General features: G+C 38.1%; 1 protein-coding gene across 6 annotated transcripts in view; it reads right to left on the bottom strand.

Moving 5' to 3' along the window:
• The window catches only part of FOXP4 (forkhead box P4), a 215572-nt gene that overhangs the window by 52096 nt on the left and 146341 nt on the right, over nt 1-17135 (bottom strand). For 3 of the 6 annotated variants that reach the window (XM_070745335.1, XM_070745334.1, XM_070745336.1), the window contains exons 6-7: nt 10798-10948; nt 6102-6306 (exon numbers count right to left, since the gene is read on the bottom strand). In XM_070745335.1, the coding sequence (XP_070601436.1) occupies nt 6102-6306; nt 10798-10948 (356 nt within the window). The remainder of the gene's footprint in view (nt 1-6101; nt 6307-10797; nt 10949-17135) is intronic. The other 3 variants (XM_070745337.1, XM_070745338.1, XM_070745339.1) reach the window with 2 other exon arrangements.

The following is a 17135-nucleotide window of genomic DNA, read 5'->3' as shown; positions in this document are numbered from 1 at the left end:
TTTCTCAGTCACATGATTGCCATTACAATCAGTATGCATTGCCTTATGCCTGCCCTGTCCTAAGCCTGCCCTATACTCCCTTTGCAGAGTGGAGAGATTGCCCAGGAAGGGATTATAAGAGAGTAAGCAATGGGGATACACATCAACAGAAATGCAGTGGCACATGCAGCTCTGAGTATTCCTGCAGCACCCAACCCCAGCTGGTGTATTCTTAATTGTGTGCCTGCTTACTCTCTTGTAATCCCTTCCTCTCCAATGAATGTAAATACAAGTATTATTTCCCCTTTTTACTAATTATTCCAGCTCAAGGGTAAATCTTTCAAAGGGTAGAGAAACAGTCACAGTGATTTAACTATCCACCTAGCAACCGCTTTACTTAATGACAGAGCTGCCAAACTCAATTGTGGTCACTGAATGAGGATTACTTGTAAACTGAAACATTCAGCCTATACAGTATTTGTACTAAGGAATCAAAAGAGCATTTGAGCTGGCAAAGAAAGAATTATCTCCACAGAGCTATAGCTAATTAATTTTACATTTTGCATTCAGTGACCCTAAGGAGAACTTTCCTTATTTGACCATGACTAGGTTCATACATTGCACAGTAACAACTTTTTATACCATGGTTTGCTGAACAAGACAGAATATGCTTTGCAGCTAAGCAAAATAATCACGACTTGTTTTGTCAGTTTTTAGCTTCCTTTGTTTCCTTTTGGACTGCTTTTGCTTTGTATCTTGACAGGTTGTTTCTTTCCTCCCATTTACTATCGTTCTATGGATTATACAGGGTTATTCGAAAAGAATGAACCAATTTCATGACGCAATATTTTATCAAGGAAAAGTAATACAAAACTCCAGCAAAGTCTCACGTACTCTACTCACAATCAACTTTTATCTCCTGTCTTACAAATGTTCAATGTGGCCACCACCTGCAGCACAGGCAACATCAATATGATAAGAGAATTCATCCAAGGCGTGTATCAGCATATCACAACCCACTAAGTCGATCGTAAACAAACAACTGAACATTGCCGGAAGAACGACACGACTACATTGCCCTGATGGCAGCCATTCAAAACTTAGATAACGCCTCTTTCAAATGGTCATTGACTCTTTACATGACGATGCTTAAGAACTGAAGCAATGCGTTATGAAATCAGTTCGTTCTTTCTGAATAACCCTCTATTTATTTCTACAAAAGAAAAAGAAGACTTCTGATTATATACTATTTTGTACAGAAAATTCAAATTATAGCACTATCATAACTTAGTTTGACGTCTTCTCTGCTGTTCTGATGCTGCACACGTTTATTTAAGAACCTATACACTTTTTATTGAATAAACAAATATAATTCAATAATAATAATACAATGAGTCTCTGTAACTACTGTAATTTTCATACTATAAGATGCACCTAAATTTACAGGAGGAAAATAAGAAAAAAATAGTTTTTAGCCTCCATGCATCACTTTTTCGTCCTCCGCAGCCTCCAGAAACACTTTGCAGTACTCTACATGACCCATTTTCACAAAAAAAAAACCAAAACCCTCTGCACATCACGTTTTCACCCTCTCTGACCTCAAAAGGCAATCTGCAGGCCAAAAATGAGCCCATTATTGGCAAAAATGGGCCATGCTGAACACTGAAAAGTGTTTCTGGGAGCTGGGAGGGTGAAACACAATGTACGTAAGGTTCGGGAGGCCAAAAACACCTGTATTTGGCCTAGAAAACACACCTAAATTTTCACCCACTTTTTTGGGGGGGGGAAAGGTGTGTCTTAAACTCCCAAAAATGTGAGGGGTGGCATAAAATCTAATTAATAATAATAAAAATAATAATTAATAATAATTAATAAATTATTATTATTTATTAGACTTGTATATATTGATCTACATCTACATCTCTCTCTCTCTCTCTCTCTCTCTCTCTCTATTTCTCCATCCATCCATCCATCCATCCATCCATCCATCCATCTATCTATATCACATATGGCCTTTTCAACCATACTAGATGCTGTTCTAGGAACTCAATCCATAGCACGATACCATAGTCTTTCGAGACTGAAGGTTGCCAATGACATACATACATACATACATACATACATACATACATACATACATACATACATGGTATATACACTGCTCAAAAAAATAAAGGGAACACTTAAACAACAACTACAACTCCAAGTAAATCAAACTTCTGTGAAATCAAGCTGTCCACTTAGAAAGCAACAATGATTGACAATCAATTTCACATGCTGTTGTGCACATTCAACTTTGACCAGAACAAAGTATTCAATGAGAATATTTTATTCATTGAGATCTAAGATCAATGTTCCCTCTAAGGTGCATAGGTGCGCGCTGGTGCACCTAGCAATGAGCCAAGCACTATTCCACCCAAGAGGGAACAAGACACTTTGCTCCTGCGAAGAACCAGGCAAGGCGTCCCCTCGGCACATCCTGGGAGTCCCGCGGGGCAGAGCTTCTGTCTTTTGCTTCTGTGAAATCTCTCTTTGGCCAGGATCTGCCCCCGTGGGATTCCCAAGATGCGCCGAGGGGATGCCTTGCCCCCATGCTCCCTGGCCTCAACCCCAAGTGCCTTGGATTCCCTTTCCAAGCCAGCGCCCAGCAAAGCCCAGGCTGCGCAGGGGGAGCTCTTCCCCGGCCAGGCGACAGCAAGGCCCTCCCACTGCGGGGCTCACATGATGCAACTCTGGTTGGTCTCTTCCTCCTCCCCCCTCCCTCCCCCGCATGGCGGTGTTATGGCCTCTTGCTGGGGAGCAGAAAGGTCCGTTGCTTGGACCCTTCCACTGCTGCTCCTGCTCATCGCCTCCTGTTGCGGTAAGGTGATGTCCTTTGTGTCCGGAACTGGGAAAGCTGCTTCTTTTCTCTCCTTCCTTTACCTCCCTCCCTTCATAGCAAACCAGTGGGACAAGACTTCCTAGACCGGCTTTTGTTTCTGAGGAAGTCTTTGAGGACGGCGATGGCCAGCCCTGCCTTTTGTGCCCATCTCCCCCCCCCCCCATCTTTGCTGGGCCCCGGAGTCTCGGGCTGTCTTTAGGAACAGTGCTTTTCACTGTGAAAGAGTCTCAAAAGCCTTCTGAGGGTGTATAAAGCAGGGCCTGGAAGATTGCTCCCCCCCCATTTTGAAATGGGAAATATGGCAGTCAAAAGAGATGCGAGCCGTCCTCAAAGACTTCCTCAGAAACAAAAGCCGGTTTAGGAGTGCTGAGACAATGGGTGGAGTTGTGAAATTTCAGAGAGAGGTAGGGTTGTCTCGGCCGAAGGGTGAAAAGGCAAGAGGAGATGGAGCCTGGCAGCACGTCTCTTCCCTACCCTATTTCCTTCCAACACACCCGCGACCCAGACCCCTCAGCGCAGTCCCCCCTGTTTCGGAGCCAGTGGAGTCTGCTCCAGGACGATCCCTCCTTTGTTTCTTTACTGGCCAAGTGTGATTAGACACACAAGGGAGGAGAGAGAAACAAATGAGAGAGTGAAGGGGGGGGGAGAGGGAGAGGACACAGAAATGAGAGAGACCTGGAAGGAGAGAATGAGAGAGAGAGAAAAGAGGTGGAGAGAAAGGAAGACAAGGTAAAGAGAGAGTGGGAAAGAGAGAAGTGGAGAGGAAGGAAGGAAGGAAGGAAAGAAGGAAGGAGAAATGGAGGGAATAAGGAAGGAAGGAAAGAAGGAGGAAGAATGAAATGAATGGAGGGAAGGAGGAAGGAAGGACTTTTTGGGGGGGGGTAATTTTTAAAAAAATTCTCTCAACATACATTGAAACAATACAATGTACCATCTAATTTCCCATGAATAAAAATGCAGTTTTGTTAGTAATTAATATCAATCATCCAAAAAATCGCAGAAGTTTTTCTTTCTAATTTTGTCATCCAGTTACATACATTTTCTTTTAATTAAATTCCCTCCTTAATGTTCCTTCAAAAAGTATACCACCAATTATATTTCTAACTTATTAAATATTATGCCAAAGTGCTTCCTTCCTTTCTTTGTACATTTTTCTATAAACCAAGAAAACCTTGTATAACCAATCAAATGTTAACAAAAGTAAATTAAAAACAAAACATAAACATATACGAATTACAGATTTCTTCCCCCCTCTAAATAGTACATTTACCTAATACCAAATTTAAAAATTATTTCAGCCCATCTAACATTAGCCAATTTCTTATTTAATTATTAATCTTAAATTTCAGTCACTTTGAGAAGAGAAATAAAGGGGGAGAAATTCTAAATATTCTCTATTTTCAATCGATTAAAAATCATTAACCTCATTAATCTCCCCAACAATTCTAAATTCAATTCTATTTATGCATTAATCCAAATGAGTATCACCTACTACATATCTTATTATAATTAATACTTCTAATTTTATTAAAACAGATCAGCAATTCCTAAATTCATATATCTAAATAGAAAAAATAATTAAAGTTTTAAAAAAAGAGCAAACAAAACAATACTCCAAGCTTAATCACCCCTTCTCAAATTCCAATTTCTTTCATCTGAGCAGAACTTTGACCTGAACCCTTTTCTTTCTTTCTTCGTATCCCCTTTTAATCCCTTTTTCCATTTTATTCTTTCTATTCTTCCTTCTAGGAAAGAAGGACTTTGTTAGAAAAAATAAAGGAGTCATAGCGTCAAACTTTGGACACTTGACAACTGGTCCGTAGTTATGATGGTGGCAATGTCCCTGGATTATGTGAACAACTTTTGGGATCTTCTGACAAGCAACTGCAGGGATTCACTTAACGACTGTGGCAAGAAAGGTTGTAAAGTGAGGTAGAACTCACTTAATAATTGTCTTACTCAGGAGATAGAAACTTTGGCCTCCATTGGGGTCAGAACAGAAGTCGAAGATTATCTCTCTGACCAGTGCACTCTTTTAGAAGCAGATCAGGAGTCCATTTTGAAGCTCCACAGAAAATATCTAGGGGAGAAGGCAGGTTGTCCTCGACTTACAATGGTTCACTTACTGACTGTTCAAAGTCGCAATGGCCCTGAAAAAAGTGACTTACGCCCCCTTTTCACACTTATGACCTTTGTAGCAGCCCCATGACTGTGTGATCAAAACTTGGCCGCCATTTCATATTTATGATAGTTGCTGTGTCTTGAGGTCACGTGACCCCCTTTTGTGACTGTGTCACAAGCAAAGACAATGGGGGAGGGGGGGAAGAGAAGCCAGATTTGCTTAAAGACCAGGTTTCTAACTGATCCACGCCCAGGCATGAAAATGTGCCGCTCAGACATTAGCAGAAAAAAAAATTAGAGGGAACATTTTATAGGATGTGTTATTTGAGTGTTCCCTTTATTTTTTTGAGCAGTATATATGTGAGATCTACACACACGTACAGCCAGCCACCTTTAGATTTTTTTTAAAAAAAATTAAATTATTACTTTCTAGACACTGCCATAAGGCAACTGATGGGATAAAATCAGTATCCCAAAGCTGACTTCAGGAGGCGTATTCTTTAGCTATAGATTACTATCCTAAACTGTTACAATCAGAATTTGAGTCCAAGTTTATTTGCTGATACTATAGCAAATTGAAATGCAAACCTGGATGGGGCCTTTTTGAAAGCTTCAGGGTTGCCACAATGTGAAGAAGAGATACGGTGGGGGGGACATTGTTTTGAATACAAAACTCTCATCTAACTATAGTTTCCTGTGGGAACCAAGGACATTTCAATAGGCAGCTGGAGAAAGAGGGGTGAAATAACAACTGACCAGGACCTTGATTGGACAATGTGACTGACTGTTTGGAGAAAAGGGAAACTTTCACTTTTAATCAGGTGAAAACCACGGGAATTTTCAGAGTCGGTTTTCATCAGTTTGTGCCAATATGATAGCGCCAACAAAATTGTTCTTTGAGGAATCTATCTGCCTCCGAGTTCTGCTTTCTATGGTGCTATTACTTTGAATTCTAGCACATAACAATAGTGCCTTAGATTTGAACGCAGGAGACAAAAACAGATTTTAGGGTTTGTCCTATTATATATGCAGACTTTAACAAATAGAAGTTCTATAGTGAGATTAAATCTTCTTTTTATAAAATCTATATTGTTTTCACATAAAGGTCCATTAGCTTCACCTGTCCCTCCTTTGTGCGAGCATGGCGTTCTGTCCATTGGAGAGAGGGTGATGGGAAATTGGAGGAGAGACCTTGGCAACCGAAAACGAGGTAGAATTCGAGGTGTTGGTGCTGAGGTCAAGTCCCTCTTGCTTGATGCTTTCTTCTATAGGATGAGTAGCAGTGACCTCTTTCCACAGCTGCTGAAGGTCTGAGGGACATACAGCTTCATAAGTGTTGTAGGGAGAAGAGAGGGAGAGAGGACACACAGAGAGATTTATTTATAAGTACTTCAGAACAACTCTATCACTGCGAAGGTCTCCCCAGTTTAATGCAGTGACAAAAAAGGAATTAATTTATATCAGTCTAATACATAGCTATTATTCCCTTAACAAAGGAGAATTTTTGTAGCTCAGAGTTGACATGAAGGATCCTTGGTGCTCTAGCACTAATTATGTCACCTAGTTTGGGTAATGAAACATTTGTAAGAAAACAATGAAGCCCAGAGAGCACCAAGGATTCCTTACATACAAACTTTCCACACTGATATTAAATTGCAGCCTCTGAGACTTTTAAATATTTAAACATATTTCAGAGCAATACTGCATATATTTCAATCCTGTTATTTGCTTTAAGAAAGTACAAGAATCTCAACACTTAAGACAAATCATCATGAAAAAAAACAAATCCAAACTATAAATCACTTAAATATTAATAGATAATCAGTGCTAATAATTTACGTGATAATCAGTGCTAATAATTTACGTAAAAGTGGTAGATTGGACAGAATTTATATTTCTTGATTTTAAGCAATGCTGAGTAAAATCAAGTATGAATTCCATCTAACCTGCTACTTTCATGTAAATTATGCCAGAGAAAAATGCAAGTCTAATATTCAGAATAAACTTTACATTTCTGAATCTAATTACTTATTTATTAATTTGTTTTGTAAAATTATTATTTTAATTTGCCTAGTCATAGTATCTGTGCTGAACTAGAATCCTTGGTTTTCTGTTCCATCAAAGATTAGTAGATTTTTAGGTACAGAGCACAATCATGAGATTTCATGTGATTCATTGCTTCTCAGCCTTTTGGCGAAGATCAAGTATGGAGATTTCATATGATTCACAGGAAGAATAACAAAAGAGAAAGGGGAAAAAAATTTAAAAAATTAAGAATGTGAACTCTCATGGAATCATATGTGATAATATAGATCTTATAAAGTTGGGCTTTCTTGTCTGTTTATGGCCATCTTTATTTTTTAAATAACTATCATCTAGGGACAGTGGGTGAACAGTGCAGTCAGGCGGTAGGGAAAGCAAGTAGGATGCTTGGCTGCATAGTTAGATGTATAGCAAGCAGGAAGAGGGAGATTATGATCCCGCTATATAGAGTGCTGGTGAGACCACATTTGGAATACTGTGTTCAGTTCTGGAGACCTCACCTACAAAAAGATATTGACAAAATTGAACGGGTCCAAAGACGGGCTACAAGAATGGTGGAAGGTCTTAAGCATAAAACGTATCAGGAAAGACTTAATGAACTCAATCTGTATAGTCTGGAGGACAGAAGGAAAAGGGGGGACATGATCAAAACATTTAAATATATTAAAGGGTTAAATAAGGTCCAGGAGGGAAGTGTTTTTAATAGGAAAGTGAACACAAGAACAAGGGGACACAATCTGAAGTTAGTTGGGGGAAAGATCAAAAGCAACATGAGAAAATATTATTTTACTGAAAGAGTAGTAGATCCTTGGAACAAACTTCCAGCAGACGTGGTAGATAAATCCACAGTAACTGAATTTAAACATGCCTGGGATAAACATATATCCATCCTAAGATAAAATACAGAAAATAGTATAAGGGCAGACAAGATGGACCATGAGGTCTTTTTCTGCCGTCAGACTTCTATGTTTCTATGTCCCTGTGCACTTATATTGAGGTTAGGATCATACCTAAGGCCTTGCATAAAATACCAAGCATAATATCTATTAAAATTTTAGGATCCTTGAGGTAGAAAACTCATTTATTGACATGACAAGATCACAGAAAAATTATGATAAACTAAAAGTAGCTATTTTCTACTGATGGATTTGAGGGGACCAATTCCTCTGATCCATAATCATTTACTTTGCATTTGCCCTTATGGAAGAAAATACACAAGTAGCTCTATGATTATTATTCTTTTTGTTTTGTAAAACAAAGCAAAGTTTTAGGAAAATTTTAAATCGTGGATCATTCCACAGGATTAAACATTTCTTCTGTCAGTTTAGTGGACAAACTTGTTTTTCTAACTTTAAATTAGCTGAGGGCTAATCATAAATATTTGTGCTATTTATCAAACTGTTTCAAAGTTAGCATAGTATGTCACACTTCAATATCCTTGACATGCAACTTCTCCCACTTTTGGAGAGATAATCTCCAAAAGTTTAACACTTATTCTACGCCATATTGGATTACAGTTATTATTTTCTTACTTCTAATTAGGACCACGTTTGTATATTAAAGTTGATTTTTTTTGGTTTTTAATCTGAAGGATTTTGACTAACTTCAAAACCCATATATATAGGATTACTTGATATATATAATTAAAGGCATTATTTTTCTTGTCTACTAGGATAAATTGGGAATATTTACAGGGATGCTAGCTTATAGATATCTGAGAAAACCTCTTTATGCTATAAGGTTATACCTTGATTGGATAAGTAAGTTCTAGGTCACAATGAAGCATAGTTTAAAGTGATGAAAAGGAGGTTGCATGCTTCCTTCTCTGATCTATTCATATAAATGAAAAGAAATATTCAAAAACATTTTTTCGTGTTAAATTGACTCTTTTTGTCATTTCCTCAAACCCACAAACTGTTATTTATCTCATAACATTCATTTATCCAACAATTTAGAATTCAGATAAATGCCTAAACTGCATTAAATAAAATCATAAGAGAAAGCTGATTGTAAACTCAACCTGAACATGCCACAGAAGGAAAATGGATCAGGATTGTTAAAGAGCTTAAGACTTGTTGCAGTTCATTTGGGTGGTTTTGGATTATAGTGGTTGATGTCCAAATTGAGTCAATCTATTCATGAAATTTATTGGTAGCTAGCCTTGGAGTTTTAATAGAGGAAACATGGCAACTGAACATGAATTCAGTTATCTGTTGTCCAGCAGTATCTAAATGCCTTTTGGGTTGATAGATGAAATGTGTATCCTTAATAGATATACAGGGGATAAATTAAGAATTTAATACACTCGACACTTTCAAAAAGAGATTGGACTGCCATCTGTCTTGGGTGGTGTAGGGTCTCCTACTCGAGCAGGGGATTGGACTAGATGACCTGCAAGCTCCCGTCCAACTCTAATAATAAATTAATAAATTGTTCATTCTATATTGACACACTGTTGCTATTTTCCTTCTTGTAACTAGAACGGCTCCAGAATGTCAGATTGTAATTTCAATGGTTTACATGGACTTTACTGACTTGGAGCCACTCCGAGTCTTTGTGAGCCGCTCCGAGTCTTCGGAGAGGGGTGGCATACAAGTCTAATAAATTATTATTATTATTATTATTATTATTATTATTATTATTATTATTCCATCTCAAATTTCCTTAATCATGAATTTGACAGAAGTTGATAGGTGGTGTATGAACATAGGTTAGGGAAAGGCATAAGAAAATAGCTTTCAGGTGCATGCTGCTAACAATAAATAATAATAATAATAATAACAACAACAACAACATCATTTGGCAGGACCCAGGGGAAGAGCCTTCACTGTGGCGGCCCCGACCCTCTGGAACCAACTCCCCCCAGAGATCAAAATTGCTCCCACCCTCCTCGCCTTTCGTAAGCTCCTTTAAAACCCACCTCTGTCGTCAGGCATGGGGGAATTGAGATATTCCTTTCCCCCCAGGCCTGTACAATTGATGCATGGTATGTTTGTGTGTATGTTTGGTTTTTTAATAAGGGTTTTTAGTTATTTTAAATATTAGATTTGTCATATGCTGCTTTATTATTGTTGTTAGCTGCCCCGAGTCTACGGAGAGGGGAGGCATACAAATCTAACCAATAAATAAAAAATAAATAATAATAATAATAATAATAATAATAATAATAATAATAATAACAATAACAATAATAATAATAATAACAATAACAACAACAACAACAACAACTTATTAGATTTGTACGCCGCCCCCCTTCAGGAAATCCAAACTGTGCTTTCACTCCCATCTTATCCATCCCTCCCCATTACATATTATTATCCCTGGAATGCTGATATTTAGCATGATTTCAGCCCAGATTCTGCTAATTCCTTTAAAAATAGTGAAGACATAAAGTATATGGAATAAAACAACATTATCACATACAAATTCTCTTTTTCTATAGAAAAAGTAGCAGCACTGCAGCTACTGCTTCCCAGTGACTGTTTTCCACATTAGGCCCAGCTCTCTCTCCCATTACTATCATCAGCACATTTCCAGGTAGTCCTTGAACTGTTCCCGAATTAGAGGACCACAGCATTGCAATCTAATAATGCTTTTATCGATGGCTGTTTGACAGCAAAACGTAAAAGTGTAGCAAGCATCAGGCTTCAAGTACATGGACAAAAGGCAGCTTTTAAAATTAGCTGAAAACCGACTGGCAAAGCTAATGGCTGCAGTGGCTGGGTGGGTTCTCCCTACAGCAATTAGAGAAGAAGGAGGCTTATGCGCATTACCTTGTGGCAGGGTCTGTAGAGGAACGGTGCCTTGTCCTGGCTGTAAACTGACCAACCCTTGTCGCTGGAGGTTTAACAGGTGCTGCTGCTGCAGCTGCTGCATCTGCAGGAGCTGTTGTTGGAATGCCAGCTGCTTATTCCCTAATGGCTGCTGGAAAACAAAAGAAATAAATTAAAACACATTTCCATTCCCGAAGCACGGGCCTTCTCTATTTTCCCCCATCAGGTCTTGCACGAGCAGCCCGGTCTCAGCTTTAGCTATAGCTAGCACAGCTCTCAGTTCTGATCTCTTATCCTCCGTGGCTACACAGCATATAACCAAGACTGAAAGCCTTTGATCTATCAGAGCGGCAGAAAACGAAGGGAGGGTGGCGGAAGAGAAGACAGCGAGCTTGCTTGGCGGAGCACTGAAAACGCTGACACACACACACACACACACACACACTCCCTCTCTATTTCTCTCTCTCTCTCTCTCTCAAATGAGCCTTTCCATTAAATCTGTTATTTGGATTGTTATAAGAGACAAAACATCTTATATGTCAGCAGAAGCTATCGACCTTAAACATGTATAAATTAAGCTCCTATGAATGCCAAAGGCTTGTGCATACATGCAGTCTCCCACGAGGCTTTTTAAAGGCAAGAAAGCTCCTTTTTGTGCAGAAACTCAGTACTGCCTGGGCCGCACATATACCGGAAATGAGAATACATGAGATCCAGAGGTTTCAAAATAAAAGGGAATGTTCAATATTAATTGATTTGATGCACTCTATCACTCTCATACATGAGAATCCTAGTTATGTCACCTTGAATTACATATGGAAGCAATCAAGTATATAGATGCGCTCGATATTAATGATGCAGGGATAATGAAGTTTTAATTAAAGATTCCAAACAAATTTTCCCCCTTTTATCTAACCTTGTTATTTAATTGCTTTAAACCTGTTACAACATACAGTATACATTGGGGTGTTGCAGTGTTGTGGTGTTGCAATCAGGAGAGTAAAGAGCAAAGTGTTGCATATGGAAAATAAAGTGCACTTGCCACTAGCACTAAATATTTGAGTCCTGTAAATGATCTTGAGCCATTAAAGGAGTGGGTAGCATACAAAATGTTATAAATCATTCGAACAATTTTTGAGTATAATCTATACACTATATAATTATTTTTGTTTTGTAGCCATTTCATAGTTGACCTTTAAATCAAATTGTCCATATTGTTATAGGGCTAATACAATGAATATGTAAGCATAAAAAACGCTGCTACAAAGATAATCGCAGGTATTTACTTTTCCATTGTGGTCCATTTTCTTGTTAGTACTGTGCCATGGTGCAGTGATGCATACACTAAGTCTTTATAGTTAGTAATGTTATAAAAAACAAGCATTGTCACCAGTGAAGGACTACAAAAATTTTTACTACCACACTCTGGGCGTGGCTTATGCAGGACACCGTCATTTTCTTTCAACATCTTTCAGTGCAAATTGGGTGCTCTGGGGTGGAGCTCCATTTTCGCTACCCCACTGCGTTACCCCCATTCGGGCAGTAGCCCACCCCTGATTGTAACTCTGCTATTCCGTCTCTTTTTTGCTATAATTAATTCATCCTTGATGCGTGGGTAGCCTTTGCTGCTGCTTCCAGTGGCCTAGCTTCTTCATTTAAGCTTTATCCCTGAAATCTGGCCCTCTGTAGTAATAGCCACTGCCAAAATATTCACAAGTCTACATTAGCAGGATTTATTTTATAAGCACCATCAGAAATAGGTTTTTAATATTTATGAAAAGTCCTCGGAGAGGGGCGGCATACAAATCGAATAAATTATTATTATTAAATTATTATGTTATCAGCAACACTGTAACAGACAATATATTTTAAACAAAAAAAAATCACACGCCCTCCAATGTAGCTCTTTTCTATCACAATTCTTATCTTCCTAGCCTCTACTCAAGAATTATGTATACTCTAATGAGCAGAGCAGCTAAGATCGCTTAAGAAGCCAAAGAGACCCGCAGCAGCTTGAGTCTGAAGAGGGCCTCAGAGAATCAAGAATTGGTAGCTTTGACACGTGACATACTCAAGGCCCCAAACATTAAATTTGTCTATCATTTCATTTCGAAAGCATTTGACTAGTAGTTTTCTGAAGAACAAAATAGAATACATCATTATGGATTGTGCCTATTTCAAGACAAGGTCATTCACTTTTGATTTGGGGCTGAATTCCTTTCCAATGAATCATCAGGACTTTTAAACAAAAAGGCATCAAAGTGGGAAGGGACATCCCCTGCAGGGATTATACTGCAGGCAGGAAAACAAAAAATGTCTTTAAAAAAAACATTTTTCATTACTTTTTAAATAAATAACTAAAAGCATCAAACTCAGGCCAGCAAACATATTAATACTTCTTCCTCTTCCGCTCTTCCCCCACAATCTGTGAAGTCTGGAGGACAGAAGGAAAAGGGGGGACATGATCGAAACATTTAAATATGTCAAAGGGTTAAATAAGGTTCAGGAGGGAAGTGTTTTTAATAGGAAAGTGAACACAAGAACAAGGGGACACAATCTGAAGTTAGTTGGGGAAAAGATTAGAGAAAATATTATTTTACTGAAAGAGTAGTAGATGCTTGGAACAAACTTCCAGCAGACGTGGTTGGTAAATCCACAGTAACTGAATTTAAAGATGCCGGGGATAAACCTCGATTCATCCTAAGATAAAATATAGGAAATAGTGTAAGGGCAGACTAGATAGACCATGAGGTCTTTTTCTGCCATCAATCTTCTATGTTTCTAAGTCAGTTGGGCTGAGAGAAAGTGACTGGGCCAAGTGGTTTTCAAGATTACAGTGGGGCTAGAACTCACGGTCTCCTGGTTTCTAGGCGAATATCTTAACTACTATTGCACACCAAGAAAAGGTTAGGCATTCACATTAAGCCATTTTTGTGGGTGAAACAGCTGTACTAAGTGGCCTGGAGAGGGGGGAAAAAGAGGGAACTCCAGCCCTCTCCTTTCTGACAGCACTGCCCTCAATTTGCTTTAGTTCTCAAATGCAGAGAAAATTGGAAGTACATAAGCTGAATAGAATTCCAGCCGCTCTGCAGGCCTTCCCAATCAACACAAGTAGAACAACAGTATGAGCGGGTCAAGAACATTTGCCCGTCACTTCTCTATGTTTCTCCCCCCCCCCCCCCCGAACACTTACAAGATTTATTGAGTATCATTTTTTTATGGGAATACATCCTGGCATCAGCCAAAGATGATCTTGTGTTTATAGAATGCGTAGTTCAAGTTCAAGAAACAGGATTATTACAAAGACTGACGTTCTTGGTGATTGCTCACAGTTATAAACTTTCCTCCCACTACAAATTCAGTGAAATCCAAGCCTATTAATTTGATAACCACGTTATAAGTGCAAGTAGTCCTCAGCTTAAGACCACAATTCAGCCCAGAATTCCTGTAGCCAAGTGAGACATTTGTTAAATGAGTTTTGCCTCATTTTACAACCTTGCTTGCTACAGTTGTTAAGTGAATCACACTGCGGTTGTTAAGTTTGTGACATGGTTATTTAAGTGAGTCTGGCTCCCCCGTTGACTTTGCTTGTCAGAAGTTTGCAAAAGGTGTTTACATGACACTGGGCCAAATATGCGTCAGTTGCCAAGCATTCGAATGTTGATCATGTGACCACGGGGATTTTGCAACAGTCATAAATGTGGAAAACAGTTATATGTCATTTTTTTTCAGTGCTGTTGTCACTAAGTAAACCATTTCATTTAGTCACTAAATGAACCAGTGTAAGTCAAGTAGTAGCTTTACCTTGCTTTTTAGGCCTTGAATTAACTTAGGGGAAATGAAAAAGTGCTTATGAATGACTAATGTTTAATGTTTGTTTGTTTTTTTAAATGCTTTTCTTATATACTTTCTTTATGTTTGAGAAGAAACTTCCTTTTCAGAAGTTTCCAGAACAATAGAAGAATAGCTTCCAGAACTCACCAGTCAAGAGGCCAAGTTATCTTGGTTTATCCTCCTACAAGGATTACATATGGGATTTTATATATTATATATTAATAAAAATAAAAGCAATGGAGAACTATGGGGAGGTAATAAATAGATAATTGTGATGCTTGGATTCCTTCCGTTGAAATGAAGCTTCATGGGTGAAGCAGGTGGTTGCACAATAAAAGCTTCATTTGGAAGTATCTTTAATTTTTTTATTTTTTTATTTTTTATAGTATTCTAAATGTGAGTTTCCTTCTAAAGGAAATTGTCATGAGCATATAGGTAGAATATAGGATTACTTGTGGAGAATGATTTTTTTTGGGAATAACTAATTTTATTGAACCCAAATTATCTCTACTTCCCAAAAGTTGTACAGCCAACCTAACCCACAATGCACCAATTTTTTTTAAAAAAACAGTCCGCATGTTAAATCCTTTAATTAAAAACTGAATGCCAGGCAAAGTAAATCGCATAATTTAAACTACTGTACTTTGTCCTGGGGAGTTGTGGGAAATTTATTAGAAATTTGAAATATTGGTAATTTTACTAAGCCCAGCAGTGTGTTGGGTACAAAAAATGCAGCCCATTAGGTAGCACGTCATTTGTTCTTCTGTATTATTTTTATTAACCCACATTACTCCAAGATTTTTCCCTGATCACTAGATCTAAAGAGCTAATCTGGCATTGCCTTAGAAACATTTACCCATATTTTCTGTTGTCAGAATTTGTGAGCATTTTCACTTTTGGAGATCATCCTCCATGTACTTTTAATAGAACCAATGAAGCAAGAAGCTTATCTGCACACTGATAAAAATCTTAAACACAAGAAAATAATTATTGAAGATTATTCTGCCAGTCACTAGCAATTACTGGTGTACTGATCATACTGTTTACAATCCTTTCTTCCTCTAATACTTGCAGGTATCTATAGAAAGCGTTTATTTAGGATTAAAGCTCAGATTTTTACCTTCACTTCTTGTTGCACCAACTCTATGTTCTTTGATCCCTGATCTTTTCCCTGGTGATGGAGTTTGAATTTCTTAAAACATTTTGTCTGCTCTGTTTACATTAGATGCAGCTGAGTGGGTGCAGTTACTGGGGTAACAGGCTCCGTCACTTTGATTTATGAGCACATCAAGAGAAGTTTCAGCGTGACACTGTGGACTGACAGGAGCACTTCATTAATTTGATGCCCAGGTTACTTGCTGGCCAATCCTCCTGTGCTGCTCCCCTCCTAGATTAACCATGGTGTATCAGGTGGTATACTGGGACAACTGTCAGGGACAAGATTCTTTCTGAAAATTCTCACTCTCAAGCTTTCTGGAGTTACAGAAGAAATTAGGATTGCAAGATTTCTTGAATCTATCTTAGCATTTCAAATGCATCCGTACAAAGCACAAGGTAACCCTAGGCACAGTATATGATGACAGGGCTGAAGTTATACCTGCCAACATTTTTTCCCCTTTAATTCAAAGAAAGCAACATTTCTAAAGTTATCCCAAAGGAGTTTTTTCAAGAGGCAGCTGGACTTTGAAGATGTTTCACTTCTCATCCAAGAAGCCACAGAAACTGAAGGTTAAGCATGCATTTGCAGATATCACGACATAGATGCCCTGTGATGTGATGTGATTTTATAGGATATTATATCTTTAAATAAATATAGCTGGCCAAAATCAAATTTCACAGAGTTTCAGAGTAGGTCAACAAACTTTCAGACAATACAACAATGTGATTGGGATTTTGACCATTTTGGTACTCATATTAGGGATCATTTGAAGCAAACTCTACCATCAATAGACCCCCCCCCCCAATCATAGACTAAGAAGTAGTGCAGTACAGAAAGTTTGTGAGATGTACTAAAATTACTTACAACATACATCCTTTTAACTTTATGTCAGTCAACATAGTGTAATGATTACAGTATTGCAAAGGATGTTGAAAATCTGGGTTCAAGGCCACATAAACTCATGGGTTGAGTTTGGGCCAGACGTTTTCTTCCAACCTCGCTTAACCACGCTGAGAGGAAAATTGAAGGAGATTTTGTTCTGTATGTCACCTTTTGACCTTGGAACTAACATAAAAATACCTATTTTTAAGTTAATCATAAATAATAATAATATAAAATGAATATAGGAATTCTGAAAAGTTATTCTTTTCGAGTCTAAGAGGTAACCCTTTATGTTTTCCTTGTACTAATAAGATGAATATAATAGATTTTCCATATTATCATAGAGTCTCAATTTATGTTTCTCAGTAACCTCACATCTGCCAGAAATTCTTTCACAACACTCTACATTATGATGATGCTTCTGGCAAAAGTACCAATAGCAGAAGTGGTACAAGTGTCTTTT

Source organism: Erythrolamprus reginae, chromosome 3 (genome assembly GCF_031021105.1).
Source record: "Erythrolamprus reginae isolate rEryReg1 chromosome 3, rEryReg1.hap1, whole genome shotgun sequence".
NCBI lineage: Eukaryota > Metazoa > Chordata > Lepidosauria > Squamata > Dipsadidae > Erythrolamprus > Erythrolamprus reginae.
Note: the sequence above shows the minus strand (reverse complement) of the source record. Positions and strands in the feature narration are given on the sequence as shown.